This window comes from Canis aureus, chromosome 16, assembly GCF_053574225.1.
Source record: "Canis aureus isolate CA01 chromosome 16, VMU_Caureus_v.1.0, whole genome shotgun sequence".
In the NCBI taxonomy this organism is placed as follows: Eukaryota; Metazoa; Chordata; class Mammalia; order Carnivora; family Canidae; genus Canis; species Canis aureus.
In genome coordinates, this window is record NC_135626.1 from 18670105 (window position 1) to 18684456 (window position 14352).

The 14352-nt window shown below is 34.4% G+C and overlaps 1 protein-coding gene and 1 non-coding gene across 2 annotated transcripts in view; one reads left to right on the forward strand and one right to left on the reverse strand.

Annotated features, from left to right (window-relative positions):
- NLK (nemo like kinase) overlaps nucleotides 1-14352 on the reverse strand; it is a 158798-nt gene that overhangs the window by 62461 nt on the left and 81985 nt on the right. The window contains exon 2 of the mRNA XM_077852056.1: nucleotides 5878-6007. Coding sequence (XP_077708182.1) covers nucleotides 5878-6007 — 130 coding nt within the window. The remainder of the gene's footprint in view (nucleotides 1-5877; nucleotides 6008-14352) is intronic.
- On the forward strand, nucleotides 7572-7674 carry LOC144287300 (U6 spliceosomal RNA). The gene has a single exon (XR_013355134.1). It is a non-coding gene; the product is annotated as a U6 spliceosomal RNA (small nuclear RNA).

Below are 14352 nucleotides of genomic sequence, written 5' to 3' on the forward strand. Positions count from 1 at the left end.
AGAGAGAGAAGAGAGAGAGAGAGAGAGAGAGACTGAGAGGCAGAGACACAGGCAGAGGGAGAAGCAGGCTCCATGCAGGGAGCCCGACATGGGACTCGATCCCAGGTCCCCAGGATCACACCCCAGGCTGCAGGCGGCGCCAAACCGCTGCGACACCGGGGCTGCCCAACCACCAACTCTTCAAAGGATCTCAAAAAAAAAAAAAAAAAAAAAAAAGCAAGCAGACTTGTCTAATTAAAAAAATGAAGTAAAACACTTCTGTAAATAATGGTCATAACCAAACAGTGTCTCAGCACATTTCTCTAATCTTTTAAGAACTGGACAAAAGCCGATTATGCGCTTTTTTTTTTAGAATTTTAACTTCTGTTAAAGTTAACAGAAAAACTTCTGTGATGTTAAGATTCACTATAAATTGGTTATACAATGCATAGTGGCTTTTTTTCTTAGCCCTTTACCAATAAAACTACTGTAAATAATCTTAATCCTAAATATAAATACTAGAAATTTAACTGTTCATAAAGGCAAGTTAAATCCCATGTTTAGCAAAGGAGCTACCCCTTCCCCATTCTTAATCCCCAATAGATTTTAAGTTCTTTAAAGTAGAGACTATGTAATTACAATCATTTTCAATAGAGTTATAAAATAAAGTATGCCAATCCTAAGTGTATATTTTGATTAATTTTACACAAAGTAGATAGTATGATGGATTTTTACTCCGTGGTTAGAATCTGCATCAAGAAGTTAAATATTTCAACATCCTAGAAGGCCCCCTCATCCCTTTCTGGTCAAAACCCATCCCTGCTCAGAGGTCACCACTATTTTTATTTCCAACAGATTCGTTTTGCCTGTCCTTGAAATTTTTATTGAATTGAATCACAAAGAATTATGTCTTTTGTGTATATCTTTTTTCCTTTACTGTTATGCCTATGAGATTCAACCTTGTTGACGTGTGGATCAGTGGTTCATCCTTTTTATTGGTGTAGTATGTGAACGGAATGTAACACAATGTACTTATGCAGAGTACTACTGGCCGACATTTGGGTTGTTTCCAATTTCTAGGTATTATGAAAAAGCAGATATGAACACTCTTGTACATGTCTTTTGATGGATATATGATTTGTCTTGAGTATACTGAGGAACAGAACTGCTGGACTGATGGGTAGGTATGTATTTACCTTTAGTAAAAACTGCCAGTTTTCTTAAGTAGTTTTACAAATTTACACTCTTACCAGCAATGTGAAGAACTTCAGTTGATTTGCATTCTTGTCAACAGCAGGTATTGTCAATCTTTTTGATTTTAGCCATTCTGGTGGGTATATTAGTATCTCATTATGCTTTTAGTTTACTTTTCTCTGACAACTAATGACTTCGAGCACTTTGTCATATGCTTATTAGCTCTTTGGTTATCCTCTTTTGTCAAATTCCTAAGTCTTTTACTAATGGGCAAAAGTTCTTAATTTGTAGAAGGTATTTGTAAGATATATGATGTTTAGATACAGAATTTATAATTAGAAAAATGTCAAGTAAAATACTTCTAATGGTCTTCCTCAGATGCTAAATATTTATAATTGTCTATCACATAATATGTTCTGGAAACAAGTTTTTTGTTGAATATATGTCTGAGGTCTGTCCTTCCATTCTCTTAACTTGATGAGCATTAGCTCTTAATGTTAATGCTGTCCAGTTTCAAATTTTTTTTTTTTAAATGGTTAATGCTTGGGGTACCAGGGTGGCTCAGTCAGGTAAACTTGATTTTGGCTCAGGTCATGATCTCAGGGTCCTGAGTTTGAGCCCTGAATCAGGCTTCATACTGAATGTGTAGCCTGCTTAAGATTCCCTCTCCCTCTGGCTGTGTTCCCTGCCTCAATCAATCAATCAATTTTAAAAAATGGCTAATGCTCTTAATGAATTCTTTGCTTATCTCAAAGTCTTAAAGATATTTTCCTATGTTTTATTACAGAAGCTTTATCATTTTACCTTTTACATTTAAGTCTACAATCTATTTTTGAGTTAATTTATATATCTGTTGTGAAAGAGACTTTGTTTCTTCAAGACTGTCTCGGGTATTTTACGTCTCTTCCGTGTCCATAAACTTTAGAATGTTTGCCAATTTCCTCACACACATACATACAAACACTGCTGGGTTTTTGACTGGGATTACACTGAATATAGAGCTCAACTTGGAGAGAACATACATATTAACCAAATAGAGTTTTCCAAGTCATGAACACAAGAATGTGTTATTTTAAATACACCAAGAATCTGCCCAGTATCACAAATTTTAGGCAGAGAGTCAGCAAAACCAAATTTATTGAAAAGCAATCTAGTCTACAGCATCCTTTGCCTTTTCACACTCCTTAGCAGCAGAAACATTAGCATTAATAATGTCTGCAGCTAAACAGTATGTCTGCATTCAGGGAAGGGTCCTATTGGCACCAAATCGGTAGGATTCTTTATCCTACTTATGAACTCAAGGCCCTGAGTTATGTCAGACTATACAAAGGAAAGTGAATCATTTTTCTTTGCCTCTCCTACCTCCTCTTTGTCTTCTCTATTCTCCTAGAGTATATTTCAGAATTAAAAGATTGGAAAAAGTAACTCCAAGAGAGAGATCATTGAGGTTATCATTCCAGACTCAGAGATTTCCTTTTTCTCTCACTTTCATTTACTTACTCATTCTTCAAATAGACTGACTGCTTACTGCACACTTAGTGCTATTGACTAAGAGCAAGAAAAAGCCCCAGATTTGTATTGCAGGGGATCTTTGTATGAATTAGTGGACCCTAAGGGGGTTCGGTTCCAAGTGGGTTTTAGAGGACTAGTAAAAGTCTAACATGACATGAATATTGTGTGTATGTGCATCCTTCCAAAAGAGCTTAGCTTTTATCAGAGCTTTTATCAGAGATTCAAAAGAGTACAAAACTGAAAAAAAATCATGCCTTTTCCATGATGATAATATGACAGATAATATGACTGTTACATGTGTGTATAAATGCATGCACAAGTGCACAGGTGGGTGAAGTAGAGAATATTTTTGCCAGATTTTAAAATAGCTCAGATTTTGACTAGACTCTAGTGATAAGCCTAGCCAACAACAACCTATAGAAGGTTAAAACCATTACTGTTTTCCTAAGTTACTACATCAAGGTGAATCTATCCTTAAGATGATGAACCAAACGTCCTTTAAAGAAAAAAAAAGTGTGTGTGTATATTTCAATCAGTCAGATCAACTAAAATCAATGAATTTGATACAGTGACTTTTTTGAAAACGCAAGCTGTATATACTCAATGTGGGGCTTGAACTCACCATCCTGGGATCAAGAGTCACATGCTCTGCCGACTAAGCCAGCCACACACAGCCCTTATGCTGTGACTTTGAAAGTTCCATTCAAAAGAAAATCCAAAGCCTCCCAGGGCTTTGTAGATATTCTCTGACACATTAAAAGCATCCAAATTAAAATTCAACTTTCCTACAATGACCAGGTTAATCTTTCTAAATGCCATTTTCATCATGACATTCTTTTCTTCTCCTTCTTTCAATCAAATCTTAATCTCAAAAGGCTCATCTTAAAGTTTACCTCCTCCATGTTTAAAAGCATCTTTGGGCTTCTAAAGTCCACAACAATTTATCTTTTCCGTCATATTACGGCACTTGTGTGGCAGTATTCATCTGAGCTTTAGAAATTAGAGATCCTTGGGCCTCAACCCCAGAGATTCCAATTTAGTGGGTCTGGGATGAGACCTATGAATCTGGCCTTTTAAGGATCACCTTGGGTGATTATAATATACTTCTAGGTTTGGTTCCCCAGCTTTTTCCATGTACAGAACACAGACTATCTTGCATTAATGCTTAACCATGCAGGCAGTCCTCCCAGAGCACTGTAATCATAGTATTCATTACATTACTAAACTCTTTAAGGATACAAAGCCCTAGAAGCTAATGTAGTTTAGGAATATAGGATGTGTAGAATAAGTGTTTATTGAATTAACGAACATGGTCTCTGAAGCAAGACAGACTCCAGTCTTGTGCCACCCTGACTTTAGGCAAGTTACTTAACTCAAAGCTTTGGTTTCCTCCTCTGCAAAGTAAGGATAATAAGCCCTATCTGACAAGATTTTTAAGGATTATATGAATTAATGTATGGAAAGCACCTAGCATACATTCTGACATAGAGTAACAAGTGTTAAATACATGATCCCTCAAGGACATTTTAAACCTTTTTTGTAACCTCCACATGACCTAGCACTGCCTCTATACAGGACACAATGAATAGACATTTGTTGCCTTAATTACATCAAATACCAGTTGCTACTTAAGAATGGTATTCCATACATACCAGGTTTGTGGTCCTGAGATGCATCTGTAGATCTCAGAGTATAGCTAAATTCATGATATATAAAATAGTGGCACCATATTATCTTCATCTCTAACGTCTCACTTTTGAATATTCCCACAGAAGTCACAAGCGCTCACTTATGACAGAGCTCAGGAGCTCTAATTCATTGCTGTGTTTTGATAGGTATGATTTTCAAGAATTTAGTTTGTTTCTTTTTTACACTACTCACTGACACTATCTTTGTAACTACCTATACCTATAGTTACTCCATAGAAACAAGTCACGAGCAATGATACCAATATATATAGATAGCAGCCTATTACACCATCCCTCCTTTATAAAAGAAGCCAAGATAGGTCTGAATATAATAAACCATTGAAATCTTTAGTAAGCAAATTTCTAATGCCTCTTTCAAAAAATTTCTTCACCATAGATCCCTTTACTTGAGTCTCTAACAATGTAAATAACGTTTGTCCTCTTTAATGTTGGGGTGGTACGCACATCTAAGAAATAAATAACTAAGCAAGCACTAGACATCATCCTAAATCACTTACAAAATTGAGCGACTAGTCATAAAATAGCAACTCGAGTGGTCTTTTCAAAGTCACTGAAACAAACACATTTTTAGCCAGTTCCAATGGACTGAAAGACCGTAATAACTTTTTTAAAAAGTTAAGGAAAATGGATGTCAAGAGGAGTTATCAATAAAATGAAATATGTCAAAGCAAGGAGTTTCAAGTAAACATTATCTGTTTGATATTCCTAGTTTTATCAAATACCTCAAACTTCTACAAATTTCTTCTTAAAGTGAGACCTACACTTTGGCCAAAGTTCTAAAGGTTCCTGTGCAAAGGAAGCAGATTCATGAGGAATCATTACATTTCTGAAAAGTTTTTATTTTAACAATTAAAATAACATAGGTTGAGTATCAAATGCAGAACGTGGGCAGGTTTTCTTTTCACATGAAATCGAAAACGCAAGAGTCCAATGCTAACATTCCTAGGCAAATTTTACATGTATCAAACATTTAATTAAGGATTGAAGAGAAGCTATATCTCAAATCACTATGATTCTATTTACCCATGAGTCTTGACATCTCTAAACATAGTCATTAATAAGCTAACCTATGTTACTTTAACAGCTATACTGTTTCTTAAGAGAAGAAACGGTTTTCCTACATCTTTAAAGTAATCTCTGATTAAAAATATTAAAGGTTAAGAATAAAGCATTTAAAATCAGGGACCAATTATTTCCACTTAAGTCATTCATTCTACATATTATACTCTTTTTATGTTAAATAGTAGTATTGTTCCTCAGCTAAGTATTAACATTTGCTTTACATCAATTAATATTATTTATCTGTTGATCAACACATCTTAGAATTCACTTAAACTTGCTCGTTGTTCACAAAAAAGTTTAATTTGTCTCAGGTTCCCAAACTTAATAATTTGCACATTTCCTTTTTAACTCTTTTGCTCTCTACTAACACAATTAAGCATGCGTAGGAAATAGCCTATCCCAAATACCCAATTAGACTTACATTATCATGTTTAAAAAAACACAACATCTTCAATTCCCGGAAGACCCTTTTGCAAGAGACCAGATTCTGGAAGACGTTGGGCATCTTTTTGAGTGCTACTCTCTTTCCATCTCTTGGATCTGTTACTGACCTAAAGAAGCAATATTTGGGGGAGAAGGAAAAAAAAAAAAGAGAGAGAGAAATCAATTCTAAACTTTGTTCTTCAATGTTTCAGAGCAGGACAATTATCTTTATCTTAGACTACTCAATCTACTTAACAATGCTTAAGGTATCAGTGAGAAAGAATATTTAAAACAATTATACACTTAAAATCAAAGAGAACGTTTAGCCCATTCCACTTAATTGCCATCCTATTTTTTTTAATCCTCCTCTAAATTTCTATAAATACTTTCTGAGAGGTCACTTAGCAAAACATCTCAGGTAGGAGGGTTCTTAATGATAAAGCCATTTTAAAGATGAGTGGGGAAGTATAGATTAATACAGCTAAAGTCAAATTAGTTTCATGCTTCATGTTCAGAACCACATTCAAGATGGAAAAGATGTTCATTCAGATACCATTACATTTAGTTCAACATGGAGAAAACAGTTTTATTATTTTGGCTTCTTACATAAATGAACATCTTTTAGTAATATGAATTTCAATCCCACTAGTAGCTGAACAGTGTCTCCTCCTCAGAAGTCCTGAGTGCCAGCTTAGGGCTGTAGCTTCTGGGTTATGAAGACCTCTTCCCTTTTGCTTCTTACAAGGCTCTTGGTGTGTCAGTTGCCTCCTGTAATTTCTTTCTTTATTTTTTTCTGTAATTTCTTTAATGTTCAGTGTCCCCCCACCACTTTTTAATCTTTTAGTCTTCTAATACCTGTATAACCAATTTCTTGTATTAAATTTCCCTGTTTGACATACTAGTATGGTTTCCATTTTTCTGACTGGACCCAAATGATACATATTAAATCAGTTAAAGGAAACAAAGCACTAAATTTGTTAAATACGACCAACTGACCATTTTGCAAGTGATTATTCATGAATTATCTTAAAGAAAGCTGGTTTCCTTTCCACCCATCACCTATGACTGGTTGTCCCTGTAGAATTTATTCCTGTCAAATTTATTTTGTTGATTCCTGCCTACCATCTATCAGTTCTAGGTTCAGTCATCCAATGCTTTGGTTACCCCTCCCAGATCTGTGTCATTTAAAAGTCTGTTCTAAAGGTCATCAATGACTTTATCCACGTTATTAAAATTTAGAACAGGACAGAATAGATCTCTGCAACAGTTACAATACTAGAAACCACCCATGAGTCTGGCATCAAATTATTATTCATTCATTACTTATTTAATATAGTATTACTTATATCAGTTATATATTATATCAGTTTATTTCTTCATCTTGTCCACAAGAAATCACTCATCAAGTTGCCTTCCTGAAAACGAAGCATTCCTATTATCTACTAACCTGTCTAAAAACTATACCAAACTTCTTTATAAATTCATCTTTGTGATCACTACTTCTTTTCCTAAGTGCTTGTGAAACTCCTAAATGGTCCATTCCAGTGTATAAACAATACGAGAACTCTATTCTTCCATGGACTCAAAATTTGGTAAAACAAGAATTGTAATTTTTAGATGTTCAGTGGCTTAAACTGTAATTCAACTAAGAAACCTAACATTAGTGATTACTGCTTAAAAAACACCTACCCAGTGCTCATTTTGGCAACACATAACATAGATTATGAACATAACAAAGATTAGCATGGCCCCTGTCCAAAGATGACATGTAATTTGTGAAGTGTCCCATATTAAAAACAAAACAAAATCAAATCCTAACCCAAATCCACAACACTACCTAAAAAATTCACATAAACTAGGTTAAGTAAAACAGGCAGGAAACTCGGTATAGTATTATATTCAGATTGTTAAAAATATTTTTTCTGTTTAATACACCACTTCTATAACTAAATACTAGAAGACAAAAATGTCAATGAAATGAAATAGCAAGGAAGGAAAATTTGAACCACACATTGTGAATCACACATTGTGTTTAGTTGTCAATGTCTCTTGAGTCTTCCTTTTGTTTTTCTTGAGTCTTCCTTAATGCAGAATAGTTATTTAGCATCTTTTGTCTTTCATGACATTGCCATTTTTGAAGAGTATAGGCTACTTATTTGTAGACTGCTCCTCATTTCGGGTTTGTGTGGTGTTTTCTCATGATTAGATTCAGGTTATGCATTTTTAACGGGAATAACGCATAAGTGATGCCTTCTCATTGCAACTTACTAGGAGGCACATGAATTTTCCCCATTTCTGGTGATTAACTTTGATAACTTGATGAAGTGTCGGTCACGTTACCACATTGCAAAATTACTATTTTTTCCCTTGATAACTGTGTAACTGTTCTATTCCTCATCAAACTCTGACCCATAACCTTTAGCATCCACTGATGATTCTTCCTGAGTCAACTATTACTGATGTTTGCCAAATGCTGGCTTAATTTTAACGTCTTCAAACAGCTAGTCTACACAATAAATGTTCATTTTAAAAATGAGTAAGTTGATTTAACACAAGGCCCTTCCCCCAGGCCTCATACAGCAATACTTCCTAACTTCTAACTTTTCTTTTTTTTTTAACTTCTAACTTCTTATTGGTCTTGACTCTACTGTAGTGAGGAGAACTGCTCTAAGATAAACCCACTCCTGGCTCAAGGTTAGTACTGAGCCTTGCAATGTTTTAAGGTAAAATTCAAAAGCAGCATTTTATTATTCATGCAAAAGCCAGTCATTCCTGTGGCTGGTAACAATATAACTCTAATGAATGTGAATGGCTGTGCAGTAATTTCACGCCATGTTGAGTTTGTTCTCTCTTAACCTGAGGTAGCAGATGCTTTAGTTCAGCACAAACAGTACCACAGAACACAGATAAGTGTGGAAGCCTGTTACACAGGAATTCTTTTATTTTCTTTGTTACTGAAAGGCTTGCTGTGCTTAGTTCCTCTGCGACAGCAATACCCTGGTTATTCCAACTGTACTTGTTAATGAAGCTCCAGCTGTAGAAATAATAAACAACATTTAGGGCAACTTGCCTCGTTTTAGAAAAAAAGGAGCCATCCCGTGATCAATGGTTCACTTACTGGTCAGTTACTTTCTCTACTAAATACTGGAAGCGCTACATAAAACAGTGCATCTGTCATTTCACCTCATTATCTTCATGAGCAATCAAGTTACACTAAAATAAATATTTACTTCGTAACTTTTAAATCAATATTTGATTCTGTAAACTATATTAAAAATACAGTTCTAAGTGTTGTAAAAAAGAACCCTTTCTTACATCTGCCTGAAGAATATCAATCCTTCTCTAATACTGAGAATACCAGTTTAACTTTTTTTAAAACAGCCAGAAGAATCCACAAGCCATTCTTCAGAGAAATATAGTCAGCCAAAAGAGTGCAAAACCAAAATAGGAACCTTTTTAGATCTGGTGTGGTTGTTTTGTTGTAGAGCTTTCTTAATCCCAGGAAACTCTGACTACTTGCCACAAATCTGCTTAAATTACAGACAAGTAGAAGGATTGGAATGAAACACGAATGAAGCTTATTGGGGATACATTCTTAGGCACTAGAACCTAATATTACAACAGCTTTAAATTATAGTATAACTTTAAGTTTAACAACTAAACAAGAATCTCCAAGAAATTATATGTTCTTCATTCATTTTACACATAGAATTTTTTCCCTACATGGTTTAGTAGTTTTTAAGTTCATGTTTCTGCTACGGGTTTTTATTCAAAGCAAATAAATAATTTATAATGAGAATGTTTCACTCGGATTGAGAAAATCAGGTTCTTCTATTCACATAAACTTATAATCAGCAATCTTCTATTTTTTTTTTTTTTGCTATACACACTACAATTACTACGTCAACTGTACCAATACAGTATGTATCTCAGTAACAGAACTTCCTAACTAGATTCTAAATATTTAGATTATTGCCTTTGCATTCATTTCTTTAAAAGTTATTTTTACTTGTATTAAGTCAGCTTGAGAAAACAACTGCAAACTATGAGGTGAAATTTCTGACAACAAACGAGTCTAAAAAAAATATTTATATATCTTATTTGTATCTTAGTCCCTGTTATATGTTCAGGGACACTATAGGTTAAGAAATAAGGAATTTATTTTTACATCTCTTTGGTCTTCCTAACCAAAATTTTAACAGGCTACAGTTTGTGTACTTTGACATAATTTAAAGAGTTGCGCATTATTCAGAGGAATAAACCTTCTAGGCTTCCTTGCCTCCACCCAAAAATGCATGAAAAAAGATTCTCATCTTTCATAGTTAGATACTTTGTTCCATCAGTTAGGGTTTTCTGATATTTGGTTTTTCTTTTATTTATCCAAATTTGGTATTTGCTGAGTTAGCTTTATACATAAGAAAGAGATCATTTTCCTTTTTTTCAAGATACTTCTACTAAACTGATACTTAAATTTGTTAATCTGATATTATAAGGAGAAAAGACCCTATATAACAGCTAAACCAAAGCAGTGAAATGGTTCATTCTTCTTCTAATATCCTAACATTCCACTATTGATCAGAAAAAGCAAAACATATACATTTAATTGAAAGAGTTACATATGAGCTTAAACATCCTCTAATTCTGTGATCAAACAAGTATAAATAACAATGATCCCGGCAGGTGAGGCATCCATGGGCCATCCATTCTGATCTGTAGTGAGATAATTAAGGGTCCTGATAAGGGAGGAGAAATAAGACACAAATTATCCAATAGCAGGTTGTCATATTCATTTTCAAATACTTGTTACCAATGGATAAGATCTAACTTTTAAGACCCCAACTCCCCATCAATAATCATAATTAAGTTAAAACATAAGTGCAAAATCCTTTTATACTAATTATTATTGACTCAAGAACACTTTTTTGTTCTTTAGACCATGAATTAATAATTAGCTCCATTCTTGCTGCAGATGCTGGGAAAGACATAGAGATTCTTACTCCTCACTGTCAAGTATCTTTGTGAGGAGTAGGACTTGCCTGCAGGAAAGTTGCCACACTGTCTTTTCAGTAGGAATTTTCTCATGTTGGAAAGTGAACATGACACAGCCTAGCCTGCCAAGTATAGGAAGTTTTCATGGCCCACTAGCCACAGTCCTCTCCTAGAAACAGATCCATGAATATTGTATGGGAAGGAGAACCACCTGCAATGAAAGACAGGTTTCTGTACAATGCCACAAAGGAAAAAAAAATCAAAACTGTGCCTCCTTTTTACATTTATCAATTTGTGGCAAAAAAGTTATAAAAGATAACCAAATCAAAACTATGTCACATAAAAATGTGCTTTTAATCCCAATGATGACTTCTTAAAAGATATGTGCTTAGGAAAAGGAAAACTGAGAAATATAAAGATTTCCTTTAAAGAATGGAAATTTTTGTTGCACATTAGGTTTATAAATATAGAAGATACCAAATGAAAGAAAAGAATGGGTTTGTTTACACAGTAGGTTTATAACACATGGTTTTGATGATATCGAAAAATTACAATGAATTCAGAAATGCAAAGTTCACATCATTGGAAAAAAAATCGTTTTTAATTACGTATTATTCAATATTTTAGTGGCTAATATTTTAATAATTACTTAAAATATAAGTCCTAATATGCTGTTAAAAGCAAACTGAGCATACGAACCAACATACCAGTAAAATGTAATTTTTGAAATAAAAAGAAAAATTTGAATATGGCTTCGAATTATGGTTATAAATCAAATGTCCCTATTTTTTAGGAATGTATATATACTTAAGTTTATCCACAGGTGAAATGACATGAGATTTAAGATTTGCCTTAAAATACTTTATCAAGGATTGTTGAAACAAATGAAGCAAATGTTGATAATAATTGAATCTGGTGGTTGGTATAATGAAGTAAAACTATTAAAGAATGAAGAAACTTGTCAAAATAAAAACATTGAAATAAAAAAAATTAAAGATACTATTTATAATATAAAAAAACATCCAGTATCTGGGATTAAAGTTAACAAAAGCTAAGTAAGCAAGATTTCTACATAAAAAGACTAAAAAACATTAGCAAGAGAAATTAAAGATGTAAATGAACGGAGAGACATACCATATTCATGGACTAGAAAACTCAATAGTATAAAAATTTCAATTCTCCCCACCCAAACTGATTTATACAGATTCAGTGAAATTCCAGCCAAAACCCCCAAAAGATTTTCTTTTTGTGGATCTATACAAATCAGTTCTAAAGTCTTTATGGAAATGCAAATATGCCAAGAACTGCTGAGATACCCTTGAAGAAGGTGGGAAAAAATTGCTCTACCATATATGAAAACCTAACATAAAGCTAAAATAGTTTAGATAATGCAATTTTGGAGCAAGATCAATGAAACAGAAATATGACCCCAAAACATTCTCACATATACAGACACGTGACTAATCATAAAGGTGTCTTTGTAGACAGGTAGTCTGTGCCATACGCTATTGTCTCACAGCTTCAAACCTATCTGTCTAAACACAACTCTATAATATCGGGACTCTGCAAACCATATTTTGGTTTTGCCAACTAGCTCCATGTTAGGCTCTGCTAATACGCGGCTTTAGAGCAGACTACAAGGCCAGAGGAAAAGGGGACTTGCCCCTTCCTGTGGGCTTTCTGTCTGTCTCTTGTTTCTGTGTCACCCTAGCAATACTTCTTCACTCCCAGCAGTGGCAATGCCTTTCTATAATTGCAGCTGAACCCAGTTTATAGCTTTCCCACTTGCAGAACCAGCCGCACTGTATCCTCCACCTCAGACACCAGCACTAGTGAGTCTGTAACCTCTCCTTAGATATCTGAATTCCTGCTACATGGGGTTCTAAGTCTTAATAATTCCAACTTCTTCCATGATATTCCTCTAGCCATAGCTAGAGGTAGCTGTTACTTTCACGATACCTTAGTTTTCTATTCTTGTCTAACTACAACTTTAAACTTTACAAACAACTTTACAGCTAATTAGCATTCCCTTCTACCCCCACAACTTTTATTATTTAAAAAATATTTTATTTATTTATTTATTCATGAGTGAGAGAGAGACAGAGAGAGGCAGAGACATAGGCCGAGGGAGAAGCAGGCTCCATGCAGGGAGCCTGATGTGGGACTCAATCCTGGGTCTCCAGGATCACACCCTGGGCTGAAGGCGGCACTAAACCGCCGAGCCACCCAGGCTGCCCACCTCCGCAACTTTAAAATGTGTAGTTTCTTTCTCCTCATTGGACCCTGACAGATACAACATTCTTTTTAATGTATGGTATGGAACAACTAGATATACATAGGGTAAAACAGAATGAATCTTCACCCCTACTTCACTCCATACACAAATTCCAGGTGGATTGTAGATATTAATGTGTAAAGCAAAATTGTACAGCTTTTAGAAGATAATATGTAGTAGAATACCTTCAAGATATCAGGGCAGGGAAAGATTTCTTCAACAGTACACAAAAAGCACAAATCATAATGTAAAAAAAAATTTGACTACTTTAAAATCAAGAACATCTGTTCATTATCTGTGTATTGTTAAGAGTAAAAATGCAAGTCACTCAGAAGATGTTTGTAACACACATATAAGCAACAAAGTGTTTATCTGGACATGTGCAGAATTCATACAAATCAATTTTTAAAAAGGGTTTGAACAGGCATTTTACAAAAAAAGGATAAGCCAGACACCCACTAAACATATGAAAAGGAGCTTAACCTTATTAGTCATTTGGAAAATGAAAATTAAAACCATAATGAGAATGATTATATAACTCTCAGAATGGCTAATAATAAAAGGTGGACAATACCAAATTTTTAGTGAAGATGTGGTACAATGGCAATTCTTATAGACTGCTAGTAGGAATGTAAATTGGTAAAATCATTATGAAAAACAGATTGGCTTTATATACTAAAATGAATATATGAATACAATGTGACCCAGCAATTTGACTCCAAGTATATACCCCAAAGGAATGTGCACACCCATCACTAAACATACAAATGTGTTCGCAGCAATATTTTTAGTACCCTTAAAACGGGAAACAATCCAAACATCCATAAACAGTAGAACAGATTAACAGATTGTTGTATATTCATATAATTGAAAAACCCTACAGGGATTGAACTACTGCTACATGCAGCAACACAGATGAATCTCATACACCTAATTTCTGAACGAAAGAAATCAGTCACAAATAATGTAAGATTTCACTTCCATAATATTAAAAATATAAGCAAAGTTGAACTCTAATGTTTAGGGATGTATGCTTAGGAGACAGAAACTATTCATAAAAGAAGTACTTACCATAAAAGTTAAGGTTAGTAGTTATCTTGGAGGAAGCGATACAAGGTGGGGGTGTGTGTGCGGGAGGGCCAGAAGGGACTTCTGTGTGCTAGTGATGCTATTTCTCACTTGAATGGTAGCTATAGAGGTGTGTGTTCT